The sequence below is a fragment of the Chenopodium album genome, chromosome 1 (genome assembly GCF_948465745.1).
Source record: "Chenopodium album chromosome 1, dcCheAlbu1.1, whole genome shotgun sequence".
Classification (NCBI taxonomy): Eukaryota; Viridiplantae; Streptophyta; class Magnoliopsida; order Caryophyllales; family Amaranthaceae; genus Chenopodium; species Chenopodium album.
In genome coordinates, this window is record NC_137834.1 from 2,323,568 (window position 1) to 2,342,186 (window position 18,619).

The 18,619-nt window shown below is 33.1% G+C and overlaps 1 protein-coding gene across 1 annotated transcript; it reads left to right on the top strand.

Annotated features, from left to right (window-relative positions):
* The first annotated feature begins 3,004 nt into the window (after nucleotides 1–3,004).
* On the top strand, nucleotides 3,005–17,558 carry LOC145639862 (histone-lysine N-methyltransferase, H3 lysine-9 specific SUVH4-like). Its single transcript, XM_081691191.1, has 17 exons — nucleotides 3,005–3,141; nucleotides 3,219–3,274; nucleotides 3,392–4,441; nucleotides 4,675–4,740; nucleotides 5,462–5,515; nucleotides 6,382–6,436; nucleotides 6,523–6,632; nucleotides 7,968–8,144; nucleotides 8,370–8,468; nucleotides 9,134–9,232; nucleotides 11,193–11,242; nucleotides 11,334–11,422; nucleotides 13,539–13,698; nucleotides 15,501–15,606; nucleotides 15,681–15,872; nucleotides 16,362–16,598; nucleotides 17,208–17,558. The coding sequence occupies exons 3-17, from the start codon at nucleotides 3,434–3,436 to the stop codon at nucleotides 17,319–17,321; spliced, it is 2,616 nt and encodes an 871-aa protein (XP_081547317.1). The 5' UTR covers nucleotides 3,005–3,141; nucleotides 3,219–3,274; nucleotides 3,392–3,433; the 3' UTR covers nucleotides 17,322–17,558.
* The last annotated feature ends 1,061 nt before the right edge of the window (nucleotides 17,559–18,619 follow it).

The following is an 18,619-nucleotide window of genomic DNA, read 5'->3' on the forward strand; positions in this document are numbered from 1 at the left end:
TTCAATAATTAAAAACCCTAAGTTATAAAATTTACAAAACTGAAAATTATGACACTTATAAAATCTTAAATTATAAAGTTTAATCATCAAAATACAACTTGATACTAATTAAATTACTTTCAAACAATAAAATCAAAATCCATAAATCAATAATTATAATTATACAAATTAATAAAACAAAGGAGAGAGAAAATAAGACTAACCTTTTTGTGTGGAAAATTTTTGGGGATTAATAGGGTATTTATAGGAGGGAATGTTATAGGGTAAGTAAGAAGATTGGGCCTCATAAAATTATTGGGCCAATTAGGTAAATGAAATGGACTAGGCTTTGTTTGTATGATCATGAATTGTAGAACATAGGTTCATAAAATAGTTTGTGCTAAAATAATTTTTGACTAATATTAATAATTTGAAACTTTTGCAATTAAATTCCGGAAAAGTACAAATAAATATTATAAATAAAATAAAATTTCATTTATAAAATATTTAAAAATACGGGGGATTACAGTTGTCTCATACAACTTTTTGAGTAGATCCGTCATCGCTTCACAATTTTGTGATAAAGTAAATTCTTGTGCTGATTCCGTAACCCGAATTCGAGCCATAATCAATAGTAGCCGCGCACAACCGGAGACCAAATTAAGCACAAATAAAACCTTGTCTTTCGAAGGAGATCGAAAAAAACCTGTCTTTCGAAGGAGATAAACTTTTTCTTTCGAGGGAGACATTATTGTAACCTGAAACAAAAGGGCTTTCCATCGGTGAAATCCGATGGAAGCCCCTTTAAAATTGACAATGGAGGCTAGGTTTAGGAGAGAGAAGAGAGAAAAGGAGGCTAGGCTATATTTCTTAGTTGAACGGCCAAGGTTAATCCATGAGATTAATATTTCAATTTATCTCCTATCACAACTTTATGCATTGATTTTTGTGCCACTTTATGATTTCACTTTTTATTATTAAAAAATTGAAGAAAAACAATTTATTGTGAGAGGAGACATATTTACTGATTTATTTCAGAGATTAACTTAAACTTTCCCTTTTATATAAGACCTAAAATAATACTACAATTGTTTATTTTAGTTGACACGTATTTATTTTTGGAAAGTGTATTTTTGGTTGGCCTCACTTCAAAGTTGATTAAATAAGCTAAAGCACATGATCTACCTACTTTCTTTACCATTATTTCTCTTCTCCTTAAAGTATGTGTCTAAATTGACGTATAATCTAATAGATCGAGTGAAATCATCGACCTAAAAGATATTACCAATTTACCATAATATTAAAAATATGAATCACTAATATCGTATCAATACTTTTTATTGCATCATAATTATCACCCTTTAGTTGAATCATCAATAACTATATACAAAAAGACATACCAGCAATGACACATGTCATCTCCTGGTGTGTCCTTCGTTATTTTTTTATTTTTTTTTTGCTAAATAAAATTTTATTAAAGAAACAACACTTATATACAAAAATAATACCCTAATATATAATATAATTGCTTGCAATAAAAATGATTTGACATATCTTTAACACAAATATTTATATAATTATAAAATATTTCTTAACATAATTTTGATAATTTTCTACATCATTTTATATCTAACATATCTTTCGTCCTTTCTTTTGATCAAAATTTGTTAATTATATTTTTAGATTTTTTTTATCATAAAAAACTAATTATAATGATATTTTAATAATAGTTAGTTATTAAACATTACCGTGCATGGCACGGGAACTAACCTAGTATGGGTAATAATATTGTATGGCACGTCACTGGAACCTAAGTGAACTATAAAAATATTTCTTAACATAATTTTGATAATTTTCTACATCATTTTATATCTAACATATCTTTCGTAATCCTTTCTTTTGATCAAAATTTGTTAATTATATTTTTAGATTTTTTTATCATAAAAAACTAATTATAATGATATTTTAATAATAGTTAGTTATTAAACATCATCTCCTCCTGTTATCTCTCAAACACACACATAAGTTGAGAAAAAAAAAATTGAATATGGGACTTGCACGAAATCTCAGAGATGAACTATGTTTATGAAAAACAACGTTCAGAAAAAAAAAAAAAAATTGGATCTCACTCAGGCTCTTGATACCATGCTATACATGACTAAATAATTCTCAGTATTCTGATATCATATTCATGGCCACATACAATATTAATAGGCTTAGTAAATTTGGAGGGCAAGGCCAAGATATACTACAATAAACTCTACAATATCTTTCACAATATACAATATTATCATATATAACAAAATATATTCACCAATATCTCATAATATCCCAATAAAATCATATCCTACCATAAATATGGCTAATGATATTACTTTCCTAATATATGTATGGAAAGTATCTCACACAAATATATTTTCCTATATTTTATGATATGAATGATATTAGTTGATGATTTCTTTCCTATTAGACCACTACGACTAAGCTTGGGCTAGCCTTATAAGTCATTAGGTGCAAAATGAATTATGTCCAAATTGATTTTGGACATTGAAAGGAGTTTGAAGCCCTAAGTGGATTGTTTGTCCAACAGTCTTGCCTTCTTAACTACTCCTTTTATGAAGTAATACTATAATAGAGATAGTTGTCACCTAAACTCCATAATAAACTACTTAGATTAACATTACATACTATTTAGCTACTTCAAAATTTATAAAATTTTTATACATCTTATTATTTATTTTTTATTTTTTCGAGATACAATATACAGAGTATATTTATTTTTTATCACACACAATATAAGTCTCACATGGCAATGTAGTTGGTTCATTAAAATCTTATTATGAATAAAATTAAAAAAATGTGCATGAAAAGTATGAGTGTATGACCAAGTCACTAGTCATATAACATGACTCATATCCAACATCCAAGTTCCCGCCTTTGAGGTCTTACCTTTCAAAAATCCCCTTATTAATATTTTAATAATAATAATAATAATAACACTTCCATAATTTTAATTTTCGAAAAACCCTAATAAATAAAAGGCAACACTGAAGTAGAGACAAACTAATCTGCATTCAATCGAGTCGCAGGAGCAGCAGTCAATTGCTACTCGCTAATCACTCAATCAAAAAACATGCATTCTTGAATTGGAGTGATTAACTGGTATTTTTCAAGAATTCTTCAATTTTTTGTATTTAATCACTGCAAATTTCAATCTTTTTACATTTTTCGATTTCCAGGTAGCGTAATTGGTGCTTGAATTGCGACGGATTAGGGTTTGTTTGTGAATTGTGAGGTATAATTCTTTTTACTCTTCTATCTTTTCGTTTTGATTTCGAGCAATGTGTTTGTCTAGCTTTGATTAAAATTTGGTAATCAACAATGTGAATTTTGGGTTATAATTGTTATGCAGATTGATTATTCTTGAAATTCAAGTATTAGGTATTCTTAATTGATGGATTTAGGGAATGTGAGTAATGGGGAATTCCGGAGGAGACTCAGTCCTAGGCTTCATACTGAGTCTAATGATGCCGGGAATTCGGGTTCCGTTCCTAGAAGATTTAGTCCAAGATTTCATAATAACTCTTCAGTTTTTGATATAGATTCACCTCCTGGTCAATCTAGTGTTAGAGGAACGCTAAGCCCCAATTCCCGTCGCCCCGCCCAAACAAAGGAGCTGGTAGATACCCCTACAGTCATTGCTCATTCTAAAACCCCTACCCCTAAGGTTGTGGCCACTGATTTGAATTTTCAAAGAAGGATGAGCCCTAGGCTCCATGAGAATCTCGGAAGTACTGTAACACCGCAAAAAGATACCGTTTCACTTGGGATAAGCCCTGATGTGCATTCGATTTCTGCTAGTCAAGTAAGTCAAGTTCAGAGAAGACTTAGCCCCAGGCTTCACCCATTTACGGTGACCAATGGGAAACTGGATACTTCCAAAGAACCTGGTATTAAGAAGAGAGTAAGCCCTAGAATTCAAGGCAATGAAGAAAATTTGCTTGAGACTCCAGTGCCAAAGACTATGAGCCCTGCTATTCAACGTGAGCATAAAAATGAGAAGAAGACTATGTCGACGACTCCAATGCAAAGGAGAGTAAGCCCTAGACTTCATATCAAGCAAGATAACGAAAATCACAATACTATACTGGAGAGTCCTGTTGATGATAAGAGATCACTTGATGCTTCCCTTGCTACGGACATATTTAGTGCTAAAAGATGTAAACATGACCATTCTAAGGAAGATAACTGTAACTTGGACTTTGAATGTTCATATGTGAATGAAGTAACCCGTGCTTCTAATGGTGAAACACCTAATCAGTTTAATATGGCATTAAAAGCCTGGGAAGAGGAAACAAAGAAACATGATGGAGCCCCTCCTGATGCTGCTGGAAGAAGTGATCATGCTAGGGTGAAGGAGACTTTGAGAATCTTTAATACATACTACCTTCAATGTGTCCAGGTATCTTCATTACATTTTTATTTTTATTGCAATTATTTAGATCTATGGAGTGGCAAGAAAAAAAAAAAAAATTCATTTTTTGTTCATGTCAATCAAACATTCATATGACATTATGACTTATTGGTCCAAAAGGTTATGTATTCAAAAATTCTACCAGCTAGGAAAGTATTGGTTATTTTGATATTGTGTTTTCTAGATTTAACTTTACTTTTTTACATACCAATTTCATCTAGGAGGAAGAGGAGAGGCGCAAGAGAAGTGAGATTGCCCAGGAGAAAAAGAAATCTTCAACGTCCAAGGTGAAGGCGTGTTTTTCTACACGAAGTATTACTTTGCAATTATGATCAATCTTTTTGCTATTATTTGTCAAGTATATGTATCAAAATTATGCTTAAATGTCAATTTTTCAACATTGTTTTGTGTTGACTCTTTAGCTCCTGCATGGGAGAATGTGTTATTGATAAACACTATTGTATCTGTTACAAGATCTCTGTTATTATTTTCCCTCTACCTGTTTTTATCTTAATGTGAGATGCTGTTTGAAATACTTTGCATCTGTTTATTGGCTCTTTTGGCTACAAGTTTCTTGATAGCCACTATTTTCAAGCTGTTAAGGGCTTTGTTACTCATCTTGATAGGTTGATTCAGACAATGACATCACTGTGAGATATTACACTTTCTCAATGTGTGATCTTTACTATGGTCATGACTGCAAATATCATTTAGTTCCCTCCTTTTCTTGCCATTTTTAATTTTTGAGATTCTCTATTGAATTGTATATCATTCTGAAACCTTGGTTGTTCCTTGATACAAGTGTAGGAAGCACACATTTGAATATGCTTAGAACAGAGTACAAGTTTGTATTTGAACATCTAAGGGCTATTCTTTTGTCCTATGCAATTTACATTGTTTAGCTTTTCCTCTATTAAGCCTATTCTTTCATCGCTTTTGTCCGGTTTCTTGAAGGATTAGGATAGATATGTAAGTGATGTGGAATTAATTTTTTGGCTTCATTTACAGGAGAAAGATGTTAAGCGGACTTCTTGTCGGCCTGACCTCAAGGCTTTAACCAAGGCAAGTTTTTGCACTTTTTTTAGTTTCATTGCTCTAGACAATAAGTAAATGCATCACTTTAGGTAATAAATATACTTTGTGCTTGATTTTATGGTTACACATTGGCATGTTAGATTTCATTACGTAAATATTTAAGCTGCTAGAATTGTATTATTTTTCAATACAAAGTGTTCATTTATCAAAAGTTGAAAATATTATAAAGAGTATTTGAATGCTTCTGATTTTATCTTCTTAACTTTGGAGCTTGAATTGACGTATGAGGTTTTTTGGGAGTATTTTAGCCAATTTTGGCACTTTTAATGCTCTTCGTATCCATAAGAGATGAATATGGTCCTCCACACTTCTGCCAGGCTGTTTTTTCTGGAAAGTATTGTTCCCTTGTTCCTTCACATTTTGTAATACTCTGTAACTTAATTTCTGTGCCTGGATGGAATACTATATAGATTACTTGCCAGGTCTTAGCTTCTTGGCAAGTTGGCATGTCAGAACTCAATCCTGTAAAATGTGAATAATACTCGTAAATGGAATTGAGATTGTTCAACTGCTATATTAATCTACATATGTCATTGCTTTAGATGGTATAGTAGTAAACCTTTTGGCTCAGACTGTTACACTCTTCTGTACTCTAATTTTTTACTACTTATATCAATATGCCTTCAGTCCTGTCTGTAATATACTTTTACATCTCAACTGATGTCACATCGACAATATAGTTGTTGCTTTATCAGTCATACATTGAAAAACATAGTGGTGCTGTTGTTGTGAAGCACATATGACTGTTGTCCATGCATTTTGTAGACCCTGCAGCGAAATCAATACAAGCTGTACTTGCATTCACTGTTGACTTGTTTACAATGTGTTGACAGATGAGAGAGAAGAATGAAATATTGTATCCTGAGAAGACAATTGGCTCTCTTCCTGGTTGGTGCATGTAACCCGAGCAAGAAGGATTTCTTATTTTCTCAGCTCCGAAACTAACTGGATTCCGTTGTTTGTGGAATGGGCAGGAATTGATGTGGGGTATCAGTTTTATTCTCGAGCTGAGATGACTGCTGTTGGATTTCATAGTCATTGGCTGAATGGGATTGATTATATTGGACAATCTAAAGCCAAAAAGGTAAAGTTTTTCAGAGTTAGTTGAGATTTCCCCCTATTTTTTGGTTCATGAGTTAGTTCTACTTTCATTTCTTACCTTTAATGTTTTCTTAATTAATTATATGCATAACATTCACATTGTGTTCTATTTTTTTTTTCCTTCTAAAGAACATTTTCAAACAATTCTTTTGATATAAATTGATAAAATGATCCGAAAGAACCCACTTTATTAAATCAACAATATGTTTTGTATGGTAGGATGTAGGAAGTAGCTCTACACTACATTTTCATATATGTAATTTAAGTTCAGATTTTAAGAGATTTTGTACAAAGAAAACGGAAACAAGATGAATCATTATGATCTGATCTAGTTTGATATAACTAGAATAATTACTAAGCTCTTGAAAACAAGGTGTAGAGAACCAAGCCCTAGTACTTCACAGCTTTACTGACCATAGGTTATACTTTATCCATTCCACTAATATTGCAATAGTTACCATTGTAGGAAGTTTCATAAATTTTGCAACATTTCCTTATTTGCACTTGGTTTCGCTCTACTATTTTTGTTTTTAAAAGTGTTATACACTTCCTTTTTTGTCAACATACTCCATTTAAATATTAATTCTCCCTCATCTCATGGTCCCCACTTAAATCCACTATTTTTTTTTTTTTTAAATTTATTATTTCTTTCCCTCTCATATTCTTTACTTTTCAATAAAATATTAGCTCTACTATTTTGTAACGACCATATATGAGAAGTGGGGCTTTTATTTAGAAACCAAGGGAGTATTTACTATTGAGTGAGGGTTGACCGTATGTAAAATTAGCCATATTGATTTATTAAATTTGCATATTGTAATTTAAAAAGATGTTTAAACCAAAATATAAAAGTGGTAATGGTTGTTGGACGCCCGGGTGGTGAAATTATATTTTACCCTTTTTTTTTATTTGGGATTTGTTGCTCCTTTCTTGTTGTTTTGTTTGTCTGGGTTACTTAAGTTTTGATATAGATATGTTTAGTTGTTTGCTTTGCTTCTTTTCTTCTCCACACTGTTTATTCTTCCTTATTTGCTTTGGGAAAGATTGTATTACTAAATTTCTGGTTAAGTTGTTTGTGTTCTTTGCAATTAGTGACAATCGCGTGTAATAAACCTTTATAAAGTTGGTGGTTTGATTCTGCTTGCGCTACAACAATTGTAAATCAGCCTAGCTTTGGTTGAGTCATTGAACTTGCCTACATAATCCTTATTTCACGTTCTGTCATCACAAGCTCATGCCATTTTAATAAAGCCAACCAAACAAATATTAAATAATCCAAGGATTGCAATTTGATTTGCCTTTTAATTTTATGCTAAAGGGACATGAAAAGTGTACTTTGCCGATTGCTGTGGCCATAGTAATGTCTGGCCAGTATGAAGATGATTTGGATAATGCAGATGATATTATCTACACTGGTGAGGGGGGCCATGACTTGCTTGGTAGTAAATTACAGCAGGAGGATCAAGTTTTGGTTCGAGGTAATCTTGCTTTGAAGGTGAGTGACTTGGGAATTTTCGTACTTTGGCTATAGCTATTGATATCTTTCCTTCAAAACCATTACTTGTATCTCTTTTGGGATAATATTTTGTCTTTGATTCTTTATAAAAAAGATCCTTCATGCTGCAGCGCATTTTGTAGTTTCACAGTGGCTTCTTGCTCGTTTTGACTTTTTGCCAAGTCTTTAGATTTTCTTCTATTAAACTATTTGGTAATCTTGCAGAATAGCATGGATCAATCTGTTCCCATCAGAGTAGTCCGTGGGCGTAAAAATGCTGGCAGTTACTCTGGAAAAATTTATTCATATGATGGATTGTACAAGGTAGTTTGCTTACTTAATTTAAGTAGATTTGATTTAAAAAATAGACTTTGTTTTTCTTAATTTTGGCTCTTGTTTTGTGAATTAATGTGAGTTTGAGACTCTATTTATATTTTATACAACTACCCATGCTTTGGTGCTGCTCTCCCTGCTTTTCTTACAACATAAAAGTACTCCACATTCTCTTATCAGTTATCACATTTGCTTTTTTTTATAAAATTAACAATAGATAAACCAACCGCAACTTATCATCTAAAACATCATGTGTTGATTGAAGTAGAGATTATATTTTAGCTTCAGGAGTTTGGCCCCTGAAAATGAAGACCCTTGTGCAAATGTTCATTTTGCACTCCCTGGTAGTTAGCCTTGCAATCTTGATAGTCCCTGTTTTGGAATAATTGAAGCTAAAATTTCTTTTTTTGGGGATAACGTGTCGAGTAGTTGATTAATTACTATATTGTTGCTTTTATAATGGTTTCTTTGTTCTATACACGATATTCATCTGTATTATTACTGCTTCCTGTCATAAATGCAATTGGTTCATATTTATAAATCAGTTATTGCAAGGTCTTCGTTGTCAGAATATTTTTATTTGGTGAATTGTATCGTCTTGAGTTAACAGATCTTGTGGTTATTTGATCCTCCAAATTTGCATTTAATACATGCAGGTTGTCGATTCTTGGGCTGATAAAGGGTGTAGAGGCCATGTTGTTTATAAGTACCGTTTAAAACGGATAAAAGGACAACCAAAGTTATCTATGAATCAGGTTTATATTTGAATTTAATTTTGTTCCCAACTCCTAAGTGATTTGCTTGTTCTTCTGACGTGCTGAAAGATATCTTACTGTTGTTAAGTCAGCAATATGATAGTAAATTTGCTGCACTGAAGATGCTTGAACATGAAAGGATTGAGGAAGCTTGTCTTCACATCTATAATCACTGTTTTGTGTTTCCATAATTTATTTGTTGGTTCCTCTAGCAAGTTGGTGTTTACTCAATTATGGCGGCAATTTTTCTTTGGCATATGCTTTCTTCAATTGTTCTTTTTTTTTTTTTTTTTTTTTTTTTTTTTTTTTTTTTTTTTTTTTGGTCGGTTAGCAAGTTGGTGTTTACTTATCTGTAGCGGCAACTTTTATTTGGCAATGCTTTCTGTAGTACCTGTCTGTGCTACCTTTCAAACCTAGAATGTTGAGGAAAGATTTGATGGTATTATAAGACAAGTTCTAGTAGTCATTGGAGTATTATTTGGTCATCAATTATGCTGTGAATGAGAGAATCTGCTGCCCTATTGTCTTAAAATCAGTTTCTAGAGTGACTTTCTTTATATCTATTTTAGACCACTTCATAATCTGATCCCCGTTTAGCCATGGATGGGGATAAGAAACCACCCACATTTGCACATTATCGTTTGTATTGTTAGACCTTTTATTTTATGTTCTATGTAATTATCTGAATCATAAATACACTGTAGCCCCTGGATATTTCCCACATCTGCACAGGGATAGGGATATACCCATATCTGCTCTTTGCTGTATTGTGCAGTAAGAGCTTTTATTTTGTGTTCTTTCTTTGCGAATTATATGAATTATAAAATGTACCGAAGCTGTTGCATATTCCTGCTGGCTTTAGCGTAGGATTTTTTTTTTTGAAACAAGGCTTTAGGCCTTTAGCATAGGATTTCAATAATGAGAAAAGTACTGACTTTTCAAAGTCGGCACATTTTTTGTTTCGAACCACACTTACTAAGTAAATTGTTCAAGAGGAGAAAATGAGGGAAAGATTGTGAGATATATGGTCACAAATGGGCTTGACATTTATACTTTTGACCGGATCCAGTTTTTGATTTTACCTTAAATGTGTGTAAATGTGCGGATCCAGTATTTGATTTTATCTTAAATGTGTGTAATTGTGTATACAACATGCAATTCTTTTCAATTCTGGAATTTGTTTCAAAAATATCCTGTCCTTGCACCAGCGTCCAAATTTAGTAGACTGTCCCATGTCCATATCTTAACCCTAACGTGTTCGACACTTAAATATGTGCCCAGTACTGGACATTTGTATCTGTCTCTGTTTTCTATAGTTTGTATTAAATGTGTATTTAGGACCCCGTGATGGTTTTGGGCAGCTTAAGATAGCTGCTTCCTGAGCAAGTTCCTGGAGTTGTAACAGTATATTATCACACCCTGTTAACATTGAGCAAATTTAATCTTACTCAAAATATATTGATAGGGCCTCCCTTTTATGGGGGGTTGGGATATTTCTACAAGTATTATGTATCAGGTTGTTTAAAACCATGTCTTAGAATCAAAGCATAGGTTTTTAATTTGTAGATGAGCTGACCATATGATTCATTTACTAGGATGTTAATAGCAAGGCTTGTTATCTTAGGTTAAAGTTGAAACATAGAACCATTTTTTTTAAGTAAGTGTAATAGATTTTCTAAATGTCGTTTGCTCATTTGTACTTCAAATTTGATAACTTTGAAAAAGGTTGGGTTTTTTTTTTTTTTTTTTTTCCCCCTGTATACATGTGCAAATCTCTGTAACAGATAATCTGAAGTTGATACTGTTTGATTCTTTATTTTTATTGTCTGAACCTGCTTCAAATATTCTAGTTGCGTGCTATCAAATACCCATGAAATGAAAAGATTATAGCTGTTTAGGTTCAATTGGTTGATTCTTGATGCATGTATTGTGGGACTTTTAACTCGAGCAATTTTCTCAGGTCCAATTTATTCGAGGAAGCCCGCTTAAGGTTGTTTCAGACTTGCCCGGGTAAGATTTTGTACATTAGTCTCAAACTGTGACAGAATTCTTTCATTTTCAAGATAATCTGCTTGCTTATTACAATATTTTTTTTGTGAAGGTTGGTCTGCCGTGATATTAGCAATGGTCTTGAAGATAATTGCATTCCTGTGACAAATTTAGTTGATGACCCTCCTATATGTCCCCCAGGTAAGTTTGCTATAGTTTCTGTGCGCGGTGTTAGTAATTGGAGCCGGTCATTAGTAGCTTTGCTTTTTTATTCTTATTTTACCGTATGTTGTGGTTGCTCACTTTAGTCAGGACCTCATAGTCCTTATTCCGTTAATGCTCAGTTCTTTTACGTTTATTATTTCACGATTTTTTTTTTGGGTTTATTGCCAAATTGGAGCAATGGTGGCAAAAGTTGGAATCTAGAGGGTTCAAGCTAAGTCGTAGTAAGACTCAGAGGGGTACAAGCAATGATGTGGTGAGTTTGGATGGGAAGGGCTTGACCATGAGTGAATGTTTTAATTATTTTGGATCGATCATCCTGTAAAATGGTGGCATTAATCAAGACGTGCCCCATAGGATTAAGCCGGGGTGGCTTAAATGGAGAGCGGCCATGGGAGTGTTATGTGACCGAAGCATTCCCTTACAGTTGAAGGGAAAATTCTAGAGGACTGTCATAAGACTTGTGTTGCTCTTGATACTAAATATTGGGCTTCTAAGGAAGAGCATATTAAAAAGATGGAGGTTACGGAAATGCGCATATTAAGGTGGATGTGCAGGAATACTCTAAGAGATAAAATTAGAAATGAGGTTATTCGCGAGAAAGTAGGTGTGGCATGCACTGGAGATAAACTAAGGCAAAATCGTTGCGCTGTTTAGGCATGTAAGGCGTAGACTCGAGGGTGTATCGGTATGAAGAGTGGAAGAGTGGGACCATGGAGGGGTTAAACGAGGGAGAGGGAGACTGAAAATGACTTGGTGGAAGGAGTAAGGAAAAATATGAAGTATATGGATTTGCATGAGGACTAGGCATTGGTTCGTAAAGGATGGAGGAGCAAGATTTTTTTGTCGATGACTACATGGAATAATTACTTTTGGTTCATATAGCCGACTCCACTTATGGGATTAAGGCTTTGATTGATTGATTAAGCTAAGTCACTCGGGGCCTTTGGAGCTACACAAGTTCAATTTTAATTAAATAACTTCCTTGGCTTTTTTTACTTGTAACATATCTTCTTTGCTTGTTGTTTATGGAAGAGAGTAAAGAAGATAAAGGGATAAATTTATTAATAATTAAAGTACTGATAAGGGGGGAAGTGTTGGAACCTTAAGGTGTAAAGTTATTTTGTTTAGGTTGTCTGTTTATCTTCTTTTCATCTCTTTGTGAAATAGCATATTTTTAATTTATATACTTCCTCCGTTTATTTATTTATTTTTATCATTGCACCATATAGGTTGGGCACAATAATTTGGGTAGTGGGAAAAAGAAATTGAGAGAAGGTAAAAAATACAAAATTGTCCATGTGATAAACATAAACTTAAGAATAAGTGTGAAAAAGTATGGGTATGTTGGATATTTGCAGTGTGAACAGTGATATTTTTTTGTCTTAAAATGGAAATGGTGTAATATTTGTGTCTTTGTAAAACTTCTTTAAATGGCAAGTGGTGCAATATTAAAAGAACGGAGGATTTAATCCTTTTTTGAAATTATGAATTTACCTTGTACCAATGTCACAAACATTATTATCATAATAGATTTAAAAAGTATCCCTAATTAAGCTACTCCCTCCGTGTTTAAATATAGGTAGTGGGGTATAAGTTTGATGAGAGAAGAAAGTAAGGGGTTTTGTAGGGACAAAAAAATGTAGAGATTATTATTAAAAATAGATAGAATTTACTAAAAAAAAGGAAACGTTTCATTTATTTAAACACGGCCGCAAAAGGAAGACTCTTCATTTACTAGTATTTAAACATGGAGGGAGTATCATTGGTATATGTATGCATTATTTCGCATTTCTTAAATTCTCCCACAACTTACAGGTGTGAAAGAAAAAAGGAATAAAATGGGCCTTAAGATTTGCCAAAAATCAAGAAAAGAAAGGGTGTATACCCTACTCCCTCCTCCCCGTGTTATTACTACTCCCTCTGTCCCTTAATTAGATTCCTACTTCTCTCTATCATGTGAGGAATAAATGCTAGAAGTAGGAATCTAATTAAGGGACATGACATTATCATTCCTTTATATATTTGTTGAATAAAATGACAGCTGGCAAACCATTTAAGTTTGAATTACTTTGTGATGATGCAATATTTGTAGAATTTACGTATATCAAGACTGTAGAAGTTGCAGAAAGTGTGAAGCTGCCTCCAGCTGCGCCAGGATGCTCATGTAAGGGGAGTTGCACAAACCACAAAACTTGTGCTTGTGCAAAACTCAATGGACAAGATTTCCCTTATGTGCTTCGTGATGGTGGGAGGTGAGGTTTTTAGTTTACTATTTTTTCTGTTTTTCTTTTTTTATGTATGGAATTCTTTTGCATACTTTAATGTAAATTATACATTAATGCCTTTTTGTTTTTCCCCCTGATATTGTTATTAATTTAATTAGTGGATGGGGGTGTTAGTGTGGGTGTGGTCTTTATATGGCTTAGGCCTATTTGATTTACATTTTCTTTTAATATTATTTTTTCTTCAATCTTGGGTACGTTGTTATCATAGAAATGTGCATGGAAAGTAAGTTTGAATTGTGAATACAAACTTTGGAATTCGAAGGTGAGCAAACATAAGACAGTATTTGGATTTGTAAGTTTAACGACCTAAGTTGGATGATTGTCATGAGGTGCAATATCTAGGATCTATAATTCAAAAGGATGGAGAGTTGGACGAAAATATAGCGCATAGGATCAAAGCGATTTGATTGAAGTGGAAGAGTGCAATGGTTTTTTTTTCTTTTATAGTAAATGCTACCGAATGACAATAATGCCTGCTTTGTTATATGGCAGAGAATGTTGGATGTAAATTGTATAACATTGCCACGTGCATGAAATGAATGTGGCAGAGATGTGTATGCTGCGATGGATGTGTAGCCATATAAGAAAGGATTGATTGTGGAATGCGATAATTTGGAAGAAAGTAGGGGTTACTACGATTGATTGCATGATGAGGGAACATTGCTTAAGGTGGTTTGACCATGTTAGAAGAATAGAAGGAGACCAAGTGAGACAAGATGCAAAGTGTTAGGATCGGTAGATGGAAACTTAAGAAAACTTTCTAGAGGGTGGTTGATAGTGATATGTGTGCTTTGGGGATTGAGGAAAACATGGTGTTGAAACAGGGCCGTGTGGAGAAAATTCACGTCAACAACGCATCATGATTACATACTACCTTTACCTTTGCCAAAAATAGATGCTACACATTATTTTTAACAGATATTTTCTTTTCTTTTGAGGTTGTCATTTCTCTATCTTTCTCCTCATCACATGCATCCATATATTTATCTCTCTCTTTAACACTCATAAACAAATTTTTTTAAGGAGTTCATGCAGCCCTCCAAAGTTGTAAATAATATAGTATTTACTTTTGTTTATTTTAACTTAGCATTTACTATTATTATTCACTCAATTCGTGGTTGATAAACTTTATTTACTTAAGTATTACAGTTTGACCGGCACATAGTTTTAGGCAGTTTAATGGACTTAAATAAAATAAGAAATAAGTGGGGTAGTTGGAGTGTTAAAAAATTGTAAAAGAAAGATAGTGGGGTTAATAGTTTATTGAAAAGTAATGAATGTGAGAGGAAATATATAATAAAAAAATAGTAGTGGGTTTGGGTGGGGACCATGAGAGGAGAGAGATATAATATTTTATTGTAGTTTTTTGCCAAAAAAGGAAGTGTAACACTTATTAAAACATGGTCGGATTTGGTAAGTGTAACACTTATTAAAACACGGAGGGAATATTTCTTTGCTAAAGTTTTCTCAAGCCATTATGTTTTTTACTCACATATTTTACCACTATTACTCTTTTAAAACTTTCTTAAATTTTATTCTTGGTACTATATTATGAAACTCTTAAATTTTTCGTTTTCTCATTTTACACACCTTATTTTAAACTTTTTTAAGTGGATATCGTCTTTTGAAACCTTTTTCTTTGGCTGATGATTCCTTATGACGATTCATGTTATTTGACCCCAAATCATTTTGGGACTAAGGCTTTGTTGTTGTATTCTATTATTTTTGTTCTTGGAACTTTATCTTATTGAAGCAATTATGGTTTCCAGGTTAGCTGAGCCCAAGGATGTTGTTTTTGAATGTGGACCAAACTGTGGCTGCAACCCTGGATGCCTAAATCGCATATCTCAAAGGAAAATCAAATACCGTCTTGAGGTTTGATTTTGATAGCATCAAATCTTTAATTTATCATGTATCATACATTAACTGTGCTTTTGTCTTTTGAGCAGGTGTATCGTACACCTGACAAGGGTTGGGCTGTTAGGTCATGGGATTATATTCCTTCAGGTGCACCGCTTTGCGAATACATCGGAGTGGTGAGAAGAAGTGATGAACTTGATAGCATTGCTGTAGATGAGTCAAATGAATACATCTTTGAAATTGATTGCTTGCACACCATTAATGAGATCGAAGGAAGAGAGGTAATGTTGCAACTATATTCAAATGTCTGCTATTGTTTATTGACAAGTTGCCACTTGTAAATTGTAATTGCATGTATCAATGACAATACATCGAAGTGAGGAAGGGGATGTGATAATTTATCTTAAATTGAATGGATGTGTACTAACTATTTAGATATTGCAAGTGTGAGAACTGTGCATAGTGACAATGTTAATGCAAAATAAGTACTGTTATGGATGCATCATTCAATTTCCTTAAGCCTTGGATTTTAAGACCCTGTATATGTTCTCTTGTATGTCATGTTATGGCCTGTTGCATGAGCTTCATATTAGATTCTCGTGGAATATTATATCTGATACAAGTATATCATTCGTTTGTGGTGTCAACTAAATTCTTAGCTGAACATTGTGTTTTTTCTTGTGTTGCCTAGTAAAACTGATTATTAGAAACATTTTTTTTGTACAATCCTCAACTCTCGTCCTTTAATAATATTTAATCTCTATTTTCAGAGACGCTTAGGAAATGTACAGGTGTCCTCTGCTATAAGTATACCAAAGATTGATAAGACGATGTTAGATGGTACACCGGAGTTTTGTATTGATGCAGGTTCTAGAGGAAATGTTGCTAGATTTATTAATCACAGTTGTGAACCTAATTTATTTGTGCAATGTATCTTGAGCGCACACCATGACTTACGATTAGCTCGCATTGTGCTCATTGCTGCAGACAATATACCGCCCATGCAGGTATTTTGACTCCTTTGACTGCTTGGCCGGATTCTGTTCTTTATGTTTGGAGGACTGGATTTTCTTTTTTAGAATGCACCTCAGAAAATAATTGTTTAAACATGTTTCTCGTTGTTGCATTAATGATGTGATTAGTTTGCCTTAATGATGTAATTTTAATAATTGCTTTGGAAAATTTAAATTACCAGATTTGAATGACCTTGTATCAGCGCTTAAAATTTAATGATCTAATCATTGATTATTACAAATTCATTCTAATTCAGCCATCCAGTTTTCTGTGGTACCTTAATAACTAGGTCTAGGATAGCAAATAAAAGTGGTTTTTATTTCGTACTTGGAACTATATTCTGTGTTCATATAGTGAAATTTGATATTTTGACTACTGAAACTAATGACTAACAAAGTAACAAGCATGAATTCATCTGATCTGTCATTTGTCTTAGAAGTACAGCCTTCTGATTGGTTTAGGACTTTATTTCCTCATTGTTGCTCTAACTGAAGTCATTAGCAATTGCTCTTTATTTTTTAAGTTTTTCCTTTTTATTTTTTCCTCTAAATACACTGTGACCTGTCTGCTGATTACTACTTGATGTATGCTTCTTGCAACAGGAACTGACTTACGACTATGGGTACGCACTGGATAGCGTTATAGGCTCTGATGGAAAAATTAAAGTACTGCCTTGTTTCTGCGGTACAGGAGATTGTCGGAAACGTTTGTATTAGTTTAGTTCCCTGACTGGTGCTGAAGCTCAACAATTCCTATAATTTCTTGCCATAGTTAATTGACCCATTCTATAAACGTTGTAGCTGTTTAGCAGAGTCAAACAGAATTAAATTTTTCTTTGTACAGCAATTTTCAGTATTTTAGACGATAACAATTTTCAGGATCAATTTGTAAGGCAATATTAATCGTAGTAGCTGTTTTGCAGAGTCAAACAGAGTTGGCTGCCAAATTCTATATCATGGTCTTGCATTATTCATTAACCCCATAACTTGATCTTTTACTAGTGAGTGTTTATTCGTTAAGAAAATCCTTTTGGTTTTCATAAAATTTAGGAATTTGAACGGACTATTCAATTAAAGGGCTTGTGCCATGTCACATAGCCCTTGTATCGTGCTAACATGTCTTGTGTTTTAAGCATGTGTGGAAGTTTTATAAATGAAGCTTAAGTATGGCTTGACCCATGTGTTGTCAGAGGGCACTATAGTAATTTATGTTTTGGGTTGATTGGTAAAAAAATTAATAGGTCTAGTGATCTACTTATGGGTTGTGTGCTCCTGCCAAATTTTGTAAATAATGTTCATGTACAACTCATAGCTCACTAACATTCCTCTTGTGTCGTTAAAAAGTTTAGCCACATAATCTCTAGTTATTATTTTTAATTGTTCGCTTGAAAGGATAAATAGATTAGAGTGATGATTTGAAGCGAGATTGATACCATGCTATATATTGCTATATGAGTGAGTATATGACCCAATGAAAGAAATGCCTTAAAAAAGAGAATTAAGTTATCTATGAGAATATTTGTACCTACCAAATCGTGTATTTGTACTTATTCCATACTCCATAAAAAACCGGTAAAATAATTTTAGCTAAATGGATTTTTTTTTTTTAAAAAAAAATGGAAAATTGTTTAATACGAAGTATTAGCTATAGCTTTATGCGGTTTAACTAAACATATACTCTGTATGTGGTAATTAAATTTAATTACTCGTAATTGGTAAAGTTTTGGGATGGTGAGATCTGAAAATTTAGATCGAATTCCATCTATATTATGGCCGTTTATAGCTCTCTATACACCAAAAGTATAAATAAAATTGCTATTAATATCAAAGATTAGAGGTAAGTAGCCCACTAATGCACTATAAGGTCATTATAGCTTATATTTAGGCACTAAACAAGTGGTCCCCATGGCAGGTCACAAGGAGAATATGACCTTTTACTAACTCTTCCCTTAATGACAACCCCTAAATGCGTTTCTATGCTCATCTTTGGAAGCTTTCTTAGGGGCAAAATACTA